Raw genomic sequence first — 18776 nt, 5'->3', positions numbered from 1 at the left:
ATCTACAAAAAAATGTGCATACACAAGCATGCATTTGCACACACACAAACACAAATCACACCTCATCTCCTTGTCTTTAATCTTATCCCTCCCCGCCCTCATACCAGGTTCTGATTACCAGGGTCAATTTGGGACTTTCCTCTTTCCACTGAAGTGTGGGGTGGGCAACGGAAAGTCAAGCTTGGCTTCTAAAGTCCCTAAAACACCCTGACACTACACAAACATACTCTGCAGCTGTCAGGGCACTCAACCATTGTGGTCTCCTCTGGTGTACGGTATCACTGTGTATGAAAAATACTGGCCTACCTCTTTTACAGCCAGTCTCATCCTGAATGCACACTTGACAGAGCTTACTACTGAGTGAATGAGACACAGACGGAGGTTTAACAATCTTCTCTAAGAGTATATACATGTGTGTAAACAGAAAACCCCATACGCTTTTAATATTTAGGGGTTCAGTACTCCTGTATGGTGAATGGAGAGAAGCCATCAGTTGCAGAAATAATGAGGTTATCACATACACATAAAAAAACGATGAAATGGGGCCCCCTTGTGCCAAGAGAGCAAAGGTGCAAATAGACTCTCAAACAAGCTGGACTGCGTCATAGGTTTGTGCAACTGGTTTCAGCCCTTTATCTTTTTTCTTCCCTCCTACTCTCTGTGCTCACATATATAGTATTTTAATACAGCTGACTTTCCAATAAAGCTCTTCTCATTCATGTTTCTCTGTTTCTGTTGTCAGACAATGTAACAAGTATGAAATAGTGACTGAACTGCGGCTCATTAAGACTACATGTTAGGCAAACTGCAATGCAGACTTAAAGCACATTTCAAGAGGTGGTCTCAACAAACCAGACAGTCGAACTGAGACTGGACTGGCAACAATACAGACTGTAAACATCCCCCTAAAAGAAATTGTTCAGCCAATGGGGAAATTCCATCTCAGTCTCGTGGCATTTGGCTAACCAGTGGTGGTCAGTTAGTAAGTCAGCGACAAATGTTATCTTTGGATGGGTGCTGTTGCAGTCCAGCTAAAGATAATCAGCGAAAACTAAGCACACAAACTAAGCAAAATACTAATAAATAATAATTCTTAAAGTCTGTGCGCACTCTTCAGTTAAGGTAAATTAAAACTGGAATTTAAATGTTCAGATTATAAGCATCAGATTGCAGTGACAACTCAAAACTTTGTGAGCAGTGTCTGAGTTAGTGTGGCCCTCTTGTGGATACTGAGGCAGAGGTCAGATTCTCAGTTTTCTCATTCTAATGGTGAAGATGGTGTGCCACAACAGGCACAGGGAGGATTTATGAGAAATGTATCCTTTCATTGTATTTAAAGATAATTTCTGAAAACACCTTGGGATGTGCTTTGTAAAAAAATGTATTCAATATAATCAATAATTATAAATTTTATTTTCTTATATTATTATATTACATTGAATGTAATATTTTATATTAAAAATGCTATTATTCATTAAGTTCATACAACTCAGTTATTTTCAATATGTAGTATTTGTTGTAAATAATGGTTTTAGTGGAGTTATTTATGTAAGTCAAGGTAGTGTGCTTCTAGTCGCTGCTAATAATAGACATATTCAGCCGTCTTCAAAACTGTCCTTTACACTTTCCTCTCTTCTTACAGTTTTACAGTTAGGCGTAAGTGTAGGTATAACTGAAGAAACCACAATGTTCAGCATGGCTACCAAACAGCATAGCAGAGGCCGATGAGAATGCTGTTAGTTCAGTATTCAGATCTTTTACCTCAGTAAAAGTAGGTATACTACAATTTGAAAATTTTTATGAAAATAAAAGTAGTGCATTCAAAACCTTATTTCAGTAAAAGTACAACAAAATAGAATAAAATTAAAATACTCCATTAAAGCACCTCAGAACTGTAATTAAGTACGGTACTTGAGTAAATGTACTTACTTTTCAACATTGAAGAGGGCCTCCGGCTGAAATCTACATCAATACACAACAGAAGCATGTGTCAAAAGTGAAGATTGTCATAACCACATATTTAGCTTCTTTTCTTGGTGTTTTATTCCAAAATGAAACAAATTACTTTAAAAAGGGTTAATAAACCCTTCATTAAATGCTACATTCATTCATTCATGCTTACATCTCTTCTCATCGTTAAAATTGTTCCAACTTCTGACTAATGAATCATCACCAAAAAGTCACAAAGTCACATACTATGTGTGAAACAGTTTTGATAATTGATTGTTTCACTTGTTTATTTGACCAAAAATACCTACATTTAGTTCAGCTTCCTAAATGTGAGATTTTGCTACATGTCTGTTTTGTTACACTGTAAAATGCATATCTTTGGGTTTTACAAGCATTTAAGCCAGCAAACATTTGCTAACTAACACTAAACCCTTGATCCACTCACACTGTTTACCTAGTATTGGCCTCTTTGGCCACCTTGTGGTTGTAATGTTGTTAATGTAATTAATGTATGTGGTATGTCTTTGTTTTTGCTTTTTTTGCTGATTTGTTCTTATTTTTGTTTTTGTTTTTTGTTTGGCTGTCTGCTGTCTGTCTTTACATTACTGTAATCTTACTGTACTTCTATTCTTTATTTATTTTGTCACTCGTTTGTTATGTAGTGATTGTGTTATATGTCGGGACCCTCTCAAAAACGAGAGGGTACATCTCAATGGGTTTATCCTACTAAATAAATTTGTCGAAACACAAAGGCTGACAGGAATGTAACTAGCTTTGTAGGTATTTTATCACATAGATCAAAATTTTGGACAAATAAGTATTTTGACCTGATGATGGCGCTAAATGAAATGTTTAGGAATCACAATAGTTAGGCTGTTACGATTATCCTGAGGAGACATGAATGTGTGTATCAGACTTCATGGCGATCCATCCAATAGTTGTTGAAACATTTTACTCAAAACCACAAATGTAATCCTCAGAGTGGTGCTGAAAGAAAAGTCAAGGGTCATAGTATGAAACGTCAATCCATACAGTCATTTAAGAAATATTTCAGTCAGGCTGACACTGACATCCTTAGATTTATGCCACATGTGAGGCTAAAAATAACATGCAACAGTTCATGTCCACTCCATGTCACTGCATCCATCTAATTACCAGGCATGCAAACTGGTCAGGGGTGAAAAAGGTGAGAAGGATGCGTGAGCAGAGAAAAACACAGACCCACTAGAGGGGGTCTCGGGATATGCTCACCCAGAGATTTTTTTAAGAAAATAAGCTACTAAACGAAATACTTTCTTTCTACTTTGTTTCTAATAGAGAAAAAGTAGGTCCAACATGAAACTGCTCACAATAAACATTTGTGGATACAGTTTGTAGTTGACTCCTCTGCAGTGTAGTAGTAGCTGAGTTGCTATGGTACTGTGGTCACACAGTGTGGCTTACAGTAGGTCAATGCACCCCCCACCAAAAAAAAAAAAAAAAAAAAATGTTCTCATCGGATCTGCACGAATCACGTCGGTGACCCATTTTGGTTTCAAAATGGCGAATTTTGCCAAAAGGTGAGAAGTTTCCATGCCAGAATTACACAGTAAATCTTCTTCCCTGCTGACAGTCAGGTGAACATGATGATTCTTTTTATATCCCACCTGGTGAAGCAGCTGGAGTTGCTGATCTTTGACCTTTGCTTTCATTTCACAGGCATCCTGTCTGTTAGGAAGTCTACCTTTCTGGATACTGTTACTAAGGCCTTGTGCTTTTCTTTCATTCTTAGCAAATGTCTAGTTTTGAGTCCACACCTCTCAGTCTTCCTCCCTCCCATTTCTCTCTCTCTCTCTCACTCTCACTCTCGCTCTCTTTCTCTCTGCTTGCCTGCCAGAGTAGTAGAGCAAAGAAAACAAACCTGTTTGTCTGCTTGCAACCAGGAAGCCAATCAAAGGTTGCACCAAGACGAGAGACAAAGAGAGAGAGAGGGTGACATGAAGAAAGAGAGGCAAAGAAGAAACAGCAACATGTGAGGCCAAGACAGAGAACATTTTTCCGCTGTGCTGTGAGTACACGTCTCAGCTCTGTTGACCCTGATTATGTAGGACTGCTGTGCTGCTGAGATGTATACATGAATATTGGTAAGGAGAGTGTTGTGCTCAGTAATGGCCAAGAAAGGCTGAATGTGCAGAGAGTTAAGGGGTGGAGAGAGTGATGAGAGAGAAAGGAATGTGATGATAAAAGTTTAAACTGTTTCAACCGTTTATTGTCAGTCTCAAATCATCCTTTCCTTTGTTTTTAGTACACACTTTCTCATCATTGGCATCTGGGGTTGGACCTTGTATTTTGTAATTTTTCTGAGTTGCTGACAGAGAAGTGAGAAGCCACAAACAGAGAGGAGTGGTGGTTTTAAGTGGAGCTTTGATTGTATTTTTGTTAAGATGCTGTCATTGCACATGAGGTCTATTGCTGGATCATGTAATCCTGTTGGGTTATTGTTACATGGATCAAGGACGGATGCTGTTTGAGGAGGCTAAGATGTATGCTTTTCAGATGAAGTTGAGAACTCATTGTAAGGGCAACAAATGCCAGCCTAAACACTTAAAAACCTGAGCCAGTGTCAATAGCTGCTCCAGTTTCTGCTCATAAACATTCACACACATTCAGACACTGAGCTTCCACACCTCTTGACAAAGTAGGACCATTGGTACTTATTGCCACACCCCACGGATACAGACAGACAGACTGACTGATATTTAAGGTAGCTCTTGGTTCACATCGCTTGCACACACAAAACAGTGAAATGATGGCAGCAGCAGGTTCAGGAGCCTCAAGCTCCCAGCCCCCTACTGGTGGAGACCGACGTCTGGTGGACAAGGCCCTCAAAAAAATGGATAAGCTCCATGAGCTGTGCACTAACCCCCGGCTGGGCCTGAGGAACAGTCCGCCATACTTGCCAGACCTGGTATCTGAGGCGACAGCCCTGCTCGTGCAGGTTTGGGAGCCATTCAGAGGCTCAAAGGCGGCAGGCGGACAGGTGCCCAGGGGAGACGAGGCCATCTACCTGAGGGTCCATGTCAGAAACCTGCTGGATAAGACGGACAGGGCCGTGCTGCTGTTTAAAGAGGGACGCGAGAAGATATTTGAGGAGTCATCCAGCTACAGGTAAGAGGGTTCCTGACTGACATGTACATCCTTATAGATAGAAGAAAAGCATGTGGTAGCAAGAAATGTTGGTTTTGAAACACTAAATTCATTTCACAACATTCACAACAATCTATAGCTTCTTTGTTTGGAGTGCTCTATTCCAAAATGCAATATATTTTTTATTTTATTTTCAAAGGTTGACACAAATGTTTTGTCAATGCTTCATTCATCTTTTACTTCACAATTACATTCCTAACCATAACTGTCATGTTTCTCATTTTCAAGTTTCAAGAGCTGAAACAATTAATCAATTAGTTGATTAATTTAACCGAAAATTATCTGAACCAAATCTTAAATGTGAAGATTTGTTTTGCTGATTTTCTGTGTTTTGTATCATTGTAAACAGAATATCTTTCAGTTTTCGGCTATTGTCGGACAAAACAGGACATATTAAATCATCACCTCGGGCTCTGAGAACTAGCAATTCACATTTTTCACTATTTTTGAACACTGCATAGACTAAACGGGTAGTTGAGTCTTGAAACAAATTATTGGCAGTTTCATAGATAATGAAAGTAATCATTAGTTGCAGCCTGAAAATTCATATGTTAACATTTTTTTATAATCTCTGATATTCTAGTGTCACCCCACCACAGTGGAGGATTGGAAAGGAATTTCATTTGTGATGCTCGCAGCATTAAACCATCACAATTTAAAAAATCAATAGCAACATCTCTCTGGAGAGTCTCTACGTTACTCTGGATATTTGACTGATCATACAGTTTTTACTAAGATTTCTCTTTGTAGTTTTGATTAAAAAAAAACTGTTTGCAGTGAGGTCTAGGAAACTGCTGCTTTCTTTATTTGATTGATTTTTTTTTTTTTTTTCAATTCTGTCAAATCCCAATTGAAATTCCACACATTTGAACAAACAATCTGAGCAGATAAAATCTATTTATGGCCAAACACAAACAGGAAGAAGTGAGAAAATATTCAATTTGTATTACTGACCATCTAAGGATCGACTTATATTACAATCAACATTTTCCTTCCAACTCAGCCAGATTATGTTCTCAAGCCAAAAACATGATCTTTATCCAGACGAATCCCTCTCTGTAACCTGACCTTCTGTAAGACAGATAAACTTTTATAGGGTCAAACACAGGCCACACATCCCTTAAATCTTTATCTAGCACCATGGGATCCGGGATTTTTACTATGAGAATGAGTATGAGAACCCAAAAATAGTCTTCTATATTTGCAAGACAAAAAAAAGTCATATCTAATACTTGGCAGTTATAATAGAGGCTTTGACCCTTCCTTAAACACAAAATTAAATCAAGAGAAATGTTTTATCCCATCTATAGAAGCTGTATTAAAAAAATTTTTTAAAAATCATCCCCAATTCCCACAAGTCCAATGTCCATCAGATAAAAAAATTATGATCACATCCTGTAAGTTTGTTGTTTGGCTAAAGTGGATGTTTTGGAGCACTTTTTATCTGGAGTTTGAGGGCGTCCCCTGCTCCTGTAGGGACTACTAATGACGAAGGTGGAAAAACAGCCAAACCTGCATCTTTGTGATGCTAATGTTGGGAAACTAGAAAAAGCAACAACGATCTCTGAATGGGAGCAGCTTCGGGGAGAGAGTGTCTGTCCAAGGATACACCATACAGGAGGGATAAGATTTTGTGCACGATTAAGTCACTGTGTTAAGTTGCAGTTTTGACAAACATCTTCCTACTTTTAACTCTGAGGAAGACATGGTGCTGTCTATCTATCTAGCTATCTATCTATCGATCGATCGATCTGTTTCAGCAGAATTGTAATGTTACAATATCAAGTCATCGTTTCACATAATTATGTTGTTTAAAGGATTCATTCCAAACTAATTATAGCCAATGTATTGCATAGTAGTGAAATACATTGCGCTAAAACATTTCAGTTGTAAACATTTCAATTGTAACCATTTTATATCTGATTTTATCTACATTTGCCATAGTATTAGATATATCAAAACAGATGTTCTTGCTTGCAGTTGAGGCACCACTGAGCTCCAAAGCAGCTGATGCGTGGCAAGCTCTCTCAGTTCTACTGTATAACATGCATTCACATATGAAACTTGTACCAGAGGCCAGCTTTTGTCTAAGATTGTCCTTCAGCGGAATCTGAAAATATAATACGACCATATTTTTAAAAAAAAATGTATTGTATCACCTTAAACAATCTTCTGTACACAGTAGATAACAGATGGCCTTCACACCGCAGTCATGTCTGCATGGGCAGTCATGTGGCAAATTCACATTGTGTTACGTGTATTGTGGGTTAGATATCAGGGCAAATTGTGTAAATATCCTCTTTTAAGTTTTCTGAATGTCCTGTTATAATGTCCTCTTTTCTGCGGTTCATTATCCCACAGACTCAAGCCAGTAAAGAAGCACGTACTCAGCCTATTTCTAATATTGTTGGATGGTTAAAATACTATTCACCTTTTAGCAAGTGAAATATCTGTCAGGCTATCATGTAAGGCTAAAAACAGAAGTGAGATCCGACTGATGGTGGAGGTGACAGAAACAGACAGTTGAAGGTTTAGCAGCTGGAAGATTAATGTCACATTGATGAGTTTGACCTCAACTGACTGGAATTTAAGAAACATACATGCAAATGTGCAGACTTTGTTGCACGTACGACTGTATGTGAGCAGTGAGCTGAACAACATAAGAAACATACAGTAGTTATTAGTCAATATATCAATTAATAAAATCTAATTTTGCTAATTCATGCACTTGGAGGAACTATTCACAGAAATAAAATTGACATTACCACAAGTAAAATCCCTGCACTGATAATGTTACTGAAGTAAAATTTTATAGTATCAGCATAAGTGAGAAATGGCCCATCTGAGTGTTATTCTACTCAATATAACTATAACTAATTATAACTAATTATAAAGATTGTAATTGTTGATGCATTTATGTGACTGTAGCATTTCACTTTCACTAAAAGTTTAATTTACCACAGTGCATCATAATCTCATCATAAGTAAATAGTTACTATTAGTGGAATAGAAACCTCCTCTGAAATACCAGGGAGTGAAAGTATAAGGTGCTTCAATGGTGTACTTAGGAACAGTACTTGACTGAATTTGCTCTGTAGCCATTATTTGTGGTTTAATTTTGTCACTGACAAACATTTGATCAGTTGTGGATATCTTTAACTTCTCATCATGTTCAGGGCGTGGCTAGGTTTTTTAACATGAATTTCAAATAAAAATTTGTCATCATTCCGCCTCTTTAGCAAATAAACACTGATGATGCTTTAGCTCTCAGAAGTAGAACTTATTTGAATGTAGGAACCTGAGCATGGTGTTGAATGTGAAGCTCACTTAGAGATGGCTTCAGGTTTGAAGTAAAAATTAATGGTCACACGGTCCTCAATGTATCTGAAAATATAGTTAAAATGCCCACAGGATCTACACAAGCTATGCTCTGTCTCTGTAGGAGATGAGTTTTTTGAAGCAAACTACATGTTTCACATCAAGCTTCTTCAAGCTGATGAAAAAAATCTTAACAATGACACAATTACAGGAAATGTCAACCAACCAGACAACTATTACTGTAATGCAATGCATTGTCCAGCATCACAACTGTATACAGTATCACCAAAAAAACAAAAATACCAAAACCAAAAAGACCAAAAAACTACATTAGTTTACAGTTAATTTCATCACCATCTCTCTGTCTTTTACATGTTATTTTTAAGTACCTACGATGCCCAGCCAGAGCGTGAGATGTGGCTTACACATTTCCTCCCACCTTACTCTCCTCTCCCCAACACCACAGAGGTTTTTTTTCCTCAGTGAGGTAAAAAAAAAAGTATCAATGACCACTTTTCACAAAATCAAATGTCTGTCTTATTAAATATCCGAGATGCATCAGAACTTATTTCCCAGATGTCCTGTAAAAGAGGAGATATGCTGAAATGAAGATTAAAACTTCCATTCAACCAGACAGGATTGCCTAATATTGTTAAATTCTGTTAATTCAAGCATCACTATATGCCACATATAATTGCAGAATTATGGCTATATTTAATTCATAATACTACAGATGCTATGGTTTGTGTACTGTGGAATTAGTCCACATCAAAATTAAAAACTATGATGTGTACTGAAGTAAGTTGCAGTATATTTGATTACATAATTAATGTAAAATTATTGAGTACATATCATACAGATAAGTTATGTAAACAATGAAAGTCCTCCTCCACTCATACACGTGTTTAGATTATTGTTACTTCTCTTGAATCTTGGACCTTCATAGAGTAGAATGGACTTTCCAGTGATAAACGCCCTGTGTGTTAAAACTTTTGACACAAAAAGATTTCCAATCCACAGACTCCACGGATTCTTCAATAACGGAGCTGTATGTATTTTTGAGGATTTTTAAGTAGTTAATGTAATTTTTTTGTGGAAAAACAATACCAGACAAATTATACTGTATGTATTACATCAAACACGCTAGAAGGGGATCTTTAAAGATCTAAGCTCTAAGACTAAATTATAACATTTTTTATTTAACAGTTTTTACTTATTTGTGTTTTACATCGTACACGTGTTATTGTTGTCAAAGAATCTCTGACACTGGTGTTGTTGAATGATTTTGCATATAGAGCTTTTGTTGTATTAATCAGTTTTGAGTGTTGTACCAAGTTTCTTGTTGACAGAGAAACATGTTTGAAGAGTTTTTTTTAAAAAGATGAACTTGTGTTGAGAAAAGTACAAAAACAGTTGTTCAAAAAAGAAGTTTAGACACTTCAAGGGGTGCTGAGACTACTGCCCTGAGGTAACACACTGGCCACTGGAACATTTTGTGGTATTCACAGACACGCATGCAGCAGAGAGCATCCTGTTTGCAAGCTGGACTACCTTTTGTGTGTATTTGTGTATGTGTGTATCTACGGAAAGTATCAGCAATGCTTTCTAAACTTAAATTATATAATACAATCAAATGTACAACAGAGTTACGTTTCCTCTGAAAAAATGTGGTTATAGAATTGTATTTTATTCTCATTTTTTTCTCAATTTCTGTATAATTTACTCATGGCCAGCTCCCAGTGCACAGTCTACCACACTGCTGAACCGGCTGGTTTGACATCCACCAATTTTTTCACACACCTACACGGCAAGCTGGAGTCGTAACACTATGCCTGTGATACTTTATGTAATTACATAAAATTTCAAGAAAGTCATTTTAAAAAGGCACACTAATAAAATGCAAACAGAAATGATAAAAGATTTAGGGTTTTTCAGCAGATACAAATGTCATGACAAAAGTGGGAGAAGACACCATTTTCAGCAGCAAAACAGAGATAGTTTTTTTGACAAACTGAGGATATTTAAACGCAAAACACAATAATCCAGTTATAGTATGAATATCAGTAGAATCCGCAGTGAGAATGTGCATGAGCATGGGGAGTGTGTGCAAGTGTTGTAAGTGCATGAAAACAAAGAACACGGAAAGAACAAAGGACTAAAGCACCCTAACTAAATGGCTGACCGCAGGGAAGGAGAGAGAGGGACGGCGAGCAGCAGCTGGTAACACCAGGCCCAAGTGATACCAGTTGGTGTAGATAATCCCCTGCCCCACCCACCAGACATCTGAAACAGAGACAGACGAACAGGCTGGCAGCAAAGGGCAGGGATCGTCACAGCACTAACTTTTATCACAAACTTTCACACCTCCCCCATTGTTTTTTTTTACCATGTGGTGAAGAATACATTTTCATTTCTAAGCAAAGTATACCTATTTTTATTTCTGGCATCACAACTGAAAGTCTGCTGTGTCTTTCACTCTCAGGAGAAGCTTGACCAAATTGTCCTTGCTGTTCAGTCACATACTGTGGGAGATGAAGGCCATGTTTCCAGACGGATCTTTTCAGGGTGACACCTACAGGGTGAATAAGGCAGACGCTGAGAAGTTTTGGTGGCAATCATTTGGAAACAAGTGAGTGTGAGGAACTTTCAAGATGACCTGACATTTTGTGACTTTTTTCATTTTGTGTGTATACACATTCACTACACCTCAATGATGTATTCTGGCAGGTGTATAGTTCAGTGGAACAGTTTTAAAGAGCAGCTGCGGAGCGTGCATGCATTTGAGGAAGGGATGGAGTCCATGGCGCTGAAATCAACCATCGATCTCACCTGTAATGACCACATATCTGTGTTTGAGTTTGACATCTTCACCAGACTGTTCCAGGTGAGGTGAACATTTCCAGTAAAGGTACTAAGCTGATTATTTAAAGGACTACTTCGACAATTTGGGAAGTATGTTTTTCTGCTCCCAGCTGGTTAGCTTAGCTGAGCATAAAGACCAGAAACTGAAACAGCTAGCCTGGTTCTGGTCAAAGGTAACAAAAATGACATATCACCTCTAAAGATGTCATTATATCTCGTTTGTTTAATCTATACTAAAACCAAAAAGTGTAAATTCAACAGTATGCCCCTTTATGTTGGGTTAGATGCCAGACTATTTCTGGATCAGTACCAGAAAGTCAAAATAGTCCAGCACATAACCAATTGTAAAATGGTAAACTATTTTTAGTTTGGTTTTTGAACAGATAAAATAAGTAAGTGGATTTTGTTAACATTTGCCAGAGCCATGCTATTTTTCCAATCTTTATGCTAAGCTAAACTAATTGGCTGTTGGTTCAATTAGAATAATATTTATTCTCACCTAACTCTCAACCAGAATATAAATGAGCATATTTCCCAAAATGTCAAACCATTCTTTTAAATGGTGAAAAATTATAACACTAATTAATCTTGAGTATTTTCTCCTCTCCTCTCCATTCCTCTCCTCTCCTCTCCTCTCCTCTCCTCTCTTAGCCCTGGAAGTCACTTTTAAGGAACTGGAACCAACTAGCAGTAACTCATCCGGGCTACATGGCCTTCCTCACCTATGACCAGGTTGTAGCTCGTCTGGAACACTACCTGCATAGGCCTGGAAGGTGAAGACAAGCACTGTGTCAGTGTTGACCTGCATCACACATATGTCAAAACTGTAAATAGCACTGTGGAGGTTTGCTGAGTACAAATGATCCCGGCTGTGAAAAATTAGGTCCTTGAAGCAATATATAATCACAGCACTCCAACAACTTTAAGTACTTGGCTATTTATTATGAAAATCTTAAAAATTCATCAGGGGAAGACGATTCATTTATTACTTTTTAATCTATTAAAGTACATAGTATTTATTTTCCTCTTGAGTTACTGGCATATTTTTCATAACGCATCAAACTCAAGCAAAATGACATCCAATAACCAAATAATGTTCAAGTGACTTATCAGTGAACTTTGATGTCTAAATTTGTCTAAGTTTATTTCAGTGTTCATTTTCTGTCCTGTAAACAAGTGTGATCTACTAGGATCTCTGTCTCACAGCTATATCTTCCGTCTGAGCTGTACAAGAATGGGCCAGTGGGCTATTGGCCACGTGACCACTGAAGGTGACATCGTCCAGACTATCCCCCAGAATACACCTCTCTACCAGGCACTCATTCAAGGCTTCGAGGAGGGCTGGTTAGAACATACACAGACTAGTGTCTGATTTATTCTCCCTTTGTTTGTGTGTTTCCTCTAAGTGCTTTGTGTTTCTGTGCCTGCAGCTACCTGTACCCAGATGGCCGTGATGTGAACCCCGACCTGACGAGCTTGTGTGGACCGACCCAGCGGGGCAAAGTCAAAGTTACAGAAGTAATCGGATGCACTTTATACCTCTTTATCAGTTTTACAGTGGACTGCCAGCAGCCTAGTGAAGCTTTATGGAGACAAAACATAGATCATATCCTGAGATATCATTTTCTCTTATCATTTTCTTGTCTCTTTGACTAACCCACCACCATGACTGCAACACCCAACAGGAGCAGTATGAGCTTTACTGTGAAATCGGCAGCACCTTCCAACTGTGTAAGATCTGTGCAGAGAGGGATAAGGACACTCGTATCCAGCCCTGTGGGCATCTCCTGTGCCAACCCTGCCTCATAGGCTGGCAGGTATGAACCCTCATCCACTTCATCATTGTAGCTTGTTGTACAGGCTATCCACCTTCATCATAAACCACATGCTAATGTTCATCTCCCACATGCTCATCACGTCATGCAAAGACTTACCGTAACAGTTGCTCTGTGGTCAGTGAAGTGAAACAGTCTGGTTTGATTAGACTAGATTTATTTTAGGCTAATTTGAAAATCAGCACTGCCATGGTTACCTTGTGGATTTTAGCTCACCATACTGTAAAAATGCTGGTTATTTGCATGTGGTCTGGGGTTGATGTCCAAAATATGCTCCTTTTTTAACAAAGCTTGTGAACAATATTCACATGCGTCATTATGTAAAATCAGAACAATGTCCCTGGGGCCCTATAAGCAAAATTCTGCTCAAAGGCTCTGACCCATGAGCCATGCAAACCATTTTCAAATATAAAATACAATTCAAAGTATGGCTTAGCTGAACACTTGATGGTTATAATTGTATATGTATATATAATGTGCATCCATATTGCGCAGTACGCCCAGCTAGTCAACATTTTGAATTCAATATTCAATATGTAATTAATAGTCAATGTCAATCCATTGCTTTCCTCCTTGCATCTAGTCAGAGTTGGAACTAAAGCTTGACTGAGAGATTGGATAATCAATGCCTTGTTTTAAACTTCTGTGCACCCACGAGGAGCCATCACATCTATCTAATGGCTGGAATGGTCCCCACAGAGGTTGCTTTCGCGCACGCGCATGCAAACGTTTGTTCACGCGCAATTTGATCTTTTCCTGGTTGTAGTTTATAAACACCGTAAGACGTTGACGTTTATCTATCACAATACATAGCTGAATTTCACCCTCACTTTTGTCACGGCACAGAGTCAGAGAACACACTGCTGTGAAACTGGCTGACAAGCAAGACACAGACAGAGATACACGGCTAGGTTAGCAAGACAGGTACACTAGCCAGAGATGTACTCTAAGCTAGCACATCAACTTAACATTACTGTTGTTTACTGACATCGAACTTGGAGATAAGAGGACACTTTTACCTTATTGATGTTCCAATCATTCACGCTCATGATGTTTTTCCCTCCCTCTATCTCTCTCTCTCTCTATTTTCCTGACCATTAGGATAGTTACGTTTCATCCTTGCGTCAAAGTTGTAAACATTGGCACCCGCTGTGATACGAGGTAGAGGCCAGGCCCTTGCGTAATTTGCGGGACCCTACGTAACTTGCGTAGTGAGCGTACACCTGCTGTGGACTCACCCCTGTACTTTCATAAACCTTTTTTTTTTTGGCATGATCACATAGCTTACTGGAAAGACAAACACAAATCTTTAATGTTACAAAAACTTTAAAAAGGAAAAGGGCTGTGAAGTGATCCCTTAATAACTATAACTGATGTCAGTATGTAAACTGACATCACTGTTTAATTTAAAATGGGGAATACAGTGGGACTTTTATCTTATCCTTATCCTACATAAATGTCAGAGAAAGATGTAGAGAATATCATATGGCGATCTTTCAATTAATCCATTTACATTTGACTATTTGAGATGACACACAAATCCCAAAGGTCTGTCTGTAAATCACAGTTTAGTTATCGTGTCCTGCATGCACTCATGCTCCTGCAGTGGGGCCTCCCCAACTTCCTACTTCCTCTTTTGATGACAGAGTGACATTTATGACATCCAATCAGAGAGCTGCTGATGGCAAAGTACAGCTTCATGCCCTATTTCTGTTTCTTTCAGTCAGCCACCTAGTAACCTCCCATCTATTCAGGAGTTGTTTATGTCTTTGCAATGGTGCAAAACACTCTTGTCCTGACATTTGGCTCAGGACTTCCTGTGTGAGTTCAGGCTCACATCCTCTTTAAACCGTATCAGTCACATTCACTTTGATAAAATGTGTGTGAGAGAGAGAGAGAGAGTGAGAATGAGAGAGAGAGAAAGAGAGAGAGACAGGCATGAAAAGAAAATAAGATGCTTCATGGACGTCAGACCACAATGGAAAAGTTGTAAAGTCTAGTCTAGATACCTGCAGTTATATCAGTCAGACGAACTGCAAATTTAAGTAGGAAGGGGAGCAATCTGAAAAATCTTGTCAACAACATGGACAAACTGCATCTGAAAAGAAAAACAATAGTCCCAATCAATGCATGAAATTAGCATCATAAAACATAAAGCCTGTGTCCTAGAGCAATAAGAGAAAAATGAAATGTTCAATTCATCTTCATCTGGTTTACATTTCTACAAAACCACAGCCTACACTGTCTGTTGAACGTGGTATTTTCCATCTCCTTTATGTTTTGAAAAGCTTGTGGCTTTTATCTTTGACAGGCCCAATATATTCCACTACACACAGTTCAAAAGACACAAAGCTCTTCTAAAGCCAACGTGTGACAATGAATGGGTCTTTAAATTCAAATAGAGTTTCCATTACTCTGCCCGTGACCTGTAACTGATAACTACCTAGCAGAAGTCAGCTGGCCACACCTGCCCATACTGTCGCTGCGACATCAGAGGAACAGAGTCCGTAGTCATCGAGCCCTTCCTGGCAGGCAGCGGTCACTGGGAGGAGGAGGACGATGACACAGAGGAGGAGGACCATGAGGACATTGAACTCATGGTAAAGGAAATGGCTGCCCTGAGGAAGGTGTGTGAATATATTGCTGTGTATGCCCTTTTGTTTTATTCAGTTTTAGCTCGAATGGCTGTAGAATCTTAGTGTTGTTTCCATGTGTTTATCTCTTTCTGCAACATTTCCAGTTCAGTCCATTTAGCAGGACTTGTAGCTTAAAATTTGGCATCTTGTTTGGAACATGCATCCTCATTCAACCTCCTCGTCTCCTTCTGTTTCCTCCAAGTCATGTTCTGCAATGAAGAAATTAAAGTAAAAAATAAAAATCCCCATTGGCTGCCTGTAACACTTTGTCTCTCCTATACCAACAGTTCTCAAGTTTGGATTACCAGGTGCCCAGCTCCCACCTCTGCGTTCCACCTCTGCCACCTAAAAACAGCACAATCCCACACTCTTCATTTCCCCCTAACCAGTCCTTGACATTAGAAACCAAGATGCCTGCCAAACACTCCCACTCCGGTTCAGTAAGTTGCACAGACACTCAAGCTGTTGCTTGCATATTGTTGCTGTGTTCCATCTTGGCAGTTTGATGATAGTGATCACTTTCTCCAGTCCCCACAGACACTAAACTCAGTGAAATGTTAACTCATGCACAATCCTGCAGAGATTCACCGACTGTAGCGTGACTACGCGTAGTAGCTGGTGCTCTGTGACACTCTGTTTCCTCCCTTCAGCAGGCTCACCGTGTCAGTGAAACACGCAGACGACACAAACAACAAACAAAGATAAATAGGTGAGACACTGCTGTTGTTGTATACACGTATTGAGAGGTTTAAATGTGGGCCTGCCACTGAAACTCTACAGTCACCTCTTGCTACTGAGATGAGGATCTAGACATTTTAACTTTATTTATAGTCAAAATGTAAAATGAGTTACTAATGTCTATAGAGGAACCAAGAGAGGACACTTCCATCAGGTTGCACTTGTATGGTATGTCTTTGTTTTAATTTATGAATTTGTCTATACAATAAGAATAATAAAAAAAGGATTCACAAAAGTAACCTGGCATTTAACTGTGAACTGTGCTGCTAACTTCAAGATTCATATTATTCTTACCAGCTGCTGTGCCTTGAAAAATAAAATAAGGTAGACAAAAGTTCAAGTGTTAATGTTGTTGTTTAGTGGGTGATTTCTGTTTATTGTTGGCTTTTAAGAGGATCCCCCATTAGTTTCACCGAGACGGTTGCTAGACACACATTAAAGAAAAACATAATATGGGGAATATAAAATGCGCTGTATCCTTTCCATTAGGCGTCAGGGGGAGGAGCCACACAACAGTGAGGAGGATGACTCTGGTATGCCACACTCATTGTCCCACAGGTGATTGACAGCTGTCTCCATCTCACGGCAATAAACCAGCATTTTCCATCTGAGCCCGCATGTTTATGATCATCAGTAAAGGCTACCATGCCTCAGTCGTACAGTGGGAACTTGATTCAGTTGTTTATGTCTAGCAGCTAATTCACCCGTTGGCTTGTGTTGTTTTGTGTCAAACAGTGCTGAATACCTCTGCGAAGCAACGTTTCCTTCTTCATCACAGAGGGCTGTTGACAGTAAGTTATGGCATGTTATAATGTTATATATCCTGAACTGTGCAGATGCAGTGTTGAAACTACACTGAAGGGAGATTATTCTACAACATGCAGTTGTAGTTTTCCAAGTACTTTCACCATACTGGGAAAACTAGTAAAAATGGGAGTCCAGTTAAATACTACATTGTTTTTCCATTAGGATTCATTATACAAATATGAGTTTTTGGGCACAAGAGACACAAGACTCTCCCGCTGTACTGATAGTGAAAAAGATTCTTCATCTCTTTGATTTGACTGATGTGTTAGCTTAGTGTGCATTACTGAAAGTGTGCATTACTTCTTGTACTTTGTCATTATGTTTTCTAAGTTAATCTTGCTAACCGGAATTCTAATACCCTTAGTACCATCTTGTTCTTGTTTTTAGTGTTCCAGAGTGAATCAGATTCATAGACTTTTTTCACAGCAGGCATTTTGAAATGTCATAACAGAAAAGCACGGGTGGAACCATTAACACAAATGATGACTCAATTCCAGTAATTATTGCATTGCAGTGCAAAACAGATAATAATGATATTAGTGGGTGCTAGTCAACTAAACTAGTAAAATTACTACTCATAATCTCATTGATAACTGTCAATCAACTACAATTCATTCTATCACAGTAGGTGTGCTATCTCCTTGGACTTTTAGGCTTCTAGTATGGACTGAACATTTTAGAATGACATGTTTTTGTGTTTGTGTGTAGGTGGAGCAGCCTGGCTCGGACCCTCCCACCCAGTCAAAGATAGAAGACATAAAGAGAGGGAGGAAAGGAGAGCTGGTCCCAGAAAAGACAAATATGGCCTTGGTGACATGACGAGAACAATGTCATCCTGACAAATAAAAAAAAAACTCGGTAAAACAAAGACTCTTTAAATGAAATGAGAGATATCTGGGGACTAAAGCCTTCAGGATATGTAAAAATAGTTTTTGGTGTCATGTTTGACTGGAAATGACCATGTGTGTCTGTTGCACTGCTGAAGTCGAGATGTGTGGGTGGAACTGACAGAAAATCTACCCACTGAGGCCTCCTACTGTTCAATAATCACACTGCCATTATCTCCACAGTAGGTTCAGCACTGATTCCTAAATGTAGTCTCACACACTGTCTTTTTGATAATTAAAGCATTTTCTCCATCCAATGATAGAAACGAATGAAAGGCTTGATAATTGAAAATATAATTATGTGGACAAATGAAGGGGAGCAATCAAATATTGAACATTTCAATCATTAGAAATGTGCTATGTCCTCATTTACCCATACCATAAGTTTGTTCTTGTGGGTAAGTTGTGTGAGTAAATGAAGGCCTCTACATATTTCAATAAAACTCAAGTGGTACTAAAATTAAACAAATAAACTTGTGACTGAAACTTGATTTTCTACATAGTTTCATTTGGTGTTTTTTTTTCTCCTATTATGGACATGGAAATATGAACAGACA

The 18776-nt window shown here is 38.6% G+C and overlaps 1 protein-coding gene across 6 annotated transcripts; it reads left to right on the top strand.

The window, feature by feature from the left end:
- Nucleotides 1-3827: 3827 nt before the first annotated feature.
- On the top strand, nucleotides 3828-18707 carry LOC111236039 (E3 ubiquitin-protein ligase CBL-like). 6 transcript variants are annotated; one of them, XM_022764635.1, is made up of 14 exons: nucleotides 3828-3997; nucleotides 4235-5097; nucleotides 10937-11083; nucleotides 11182-11338; nucleotides 11968-12089; nucleotides 12523-12660; nucleotides 12747-12834; nucleotides 13002-13133; nucleotides 15599-15778; nucleotides 16075-16227; nucleotides 16438-16496; nucleotides 17015-17083; nucleotides 17261-17316; nucleotides 18041-18707. In XM_022764635.1, exons 2-14 carry the CDS (start codon nucleotides 4736-4738, stop codon nucleotides 18169-18171), a joined length of 1794 nt encoding a protein of 597 aa, XP_022620356.1. In that variant the 5' UTR covers nucleotides 3828-3997; nucleotides 4235-4735; the 3' UTR covers nucleotides 18172-18707. The 6 variants fall into 6 exon arrangements, with proteins under 6 accessions (XP_022620356.1, XP_022620357.1, XP_022620358.1 ...); XM_022764636.1 differs by having other exon boundaries at nucleotides 3828-4073; XM_022764637.1 differs by having other exon boundaries at nucleotides 3828-5097; nucleotides 15602-15778.
- Nucleotides 18708-18776: the final 69 nt, after the last annotated feature.

The sequence above is a fragment of the Seriola dumerili genome, unplaced genomic scaffold (genome assembly GCF_002260705.1).
Source record: "Seriola dumerili isolate Sdu_G_001 unplaced genomic scaffold, Sdu_1.0 BDQW01000551.1, whole genome shotgun sequence".
In the NCBI taxonomy this organism is placed as follows: Eukaryota; Metazoa; Chordata; class Actinopteri; order Carangiformes; family Carangidae; genus Seriola; species Seriola dumerili.
This window is presented reverse-complemented; position numbering and strand designations above follow the sequence as displayed.

What these genes read in the sequence shown, in the direction of transcription:
- LOC111236039 (XM_022764635.1), top strand. Translation starts at nt 4,736, where the DNA reads ATGATGGCAGCAGCAGGTTCAGGAGCCTCAAGCTCCCAGCCCCCTACT. An exon ending in TCTTCACCAGACTGTTCCAG is followed by an intron (nt 11,339 to 11,967) that starts GTGAGGTGAACA and finishes CTCCTCTCTTAG; the next exon opens with CCCTGGAAGTCACTTTTAAG. An exon ending in CAAGGCTTCGAGGAGGGCTG is followed by an intron (nt 12,661 to 12,746) that starts GTTAGAACATAC and finishes CTGTGCCTGCAG; the next exon opens with CTACCTGTACCCAGATGGCC.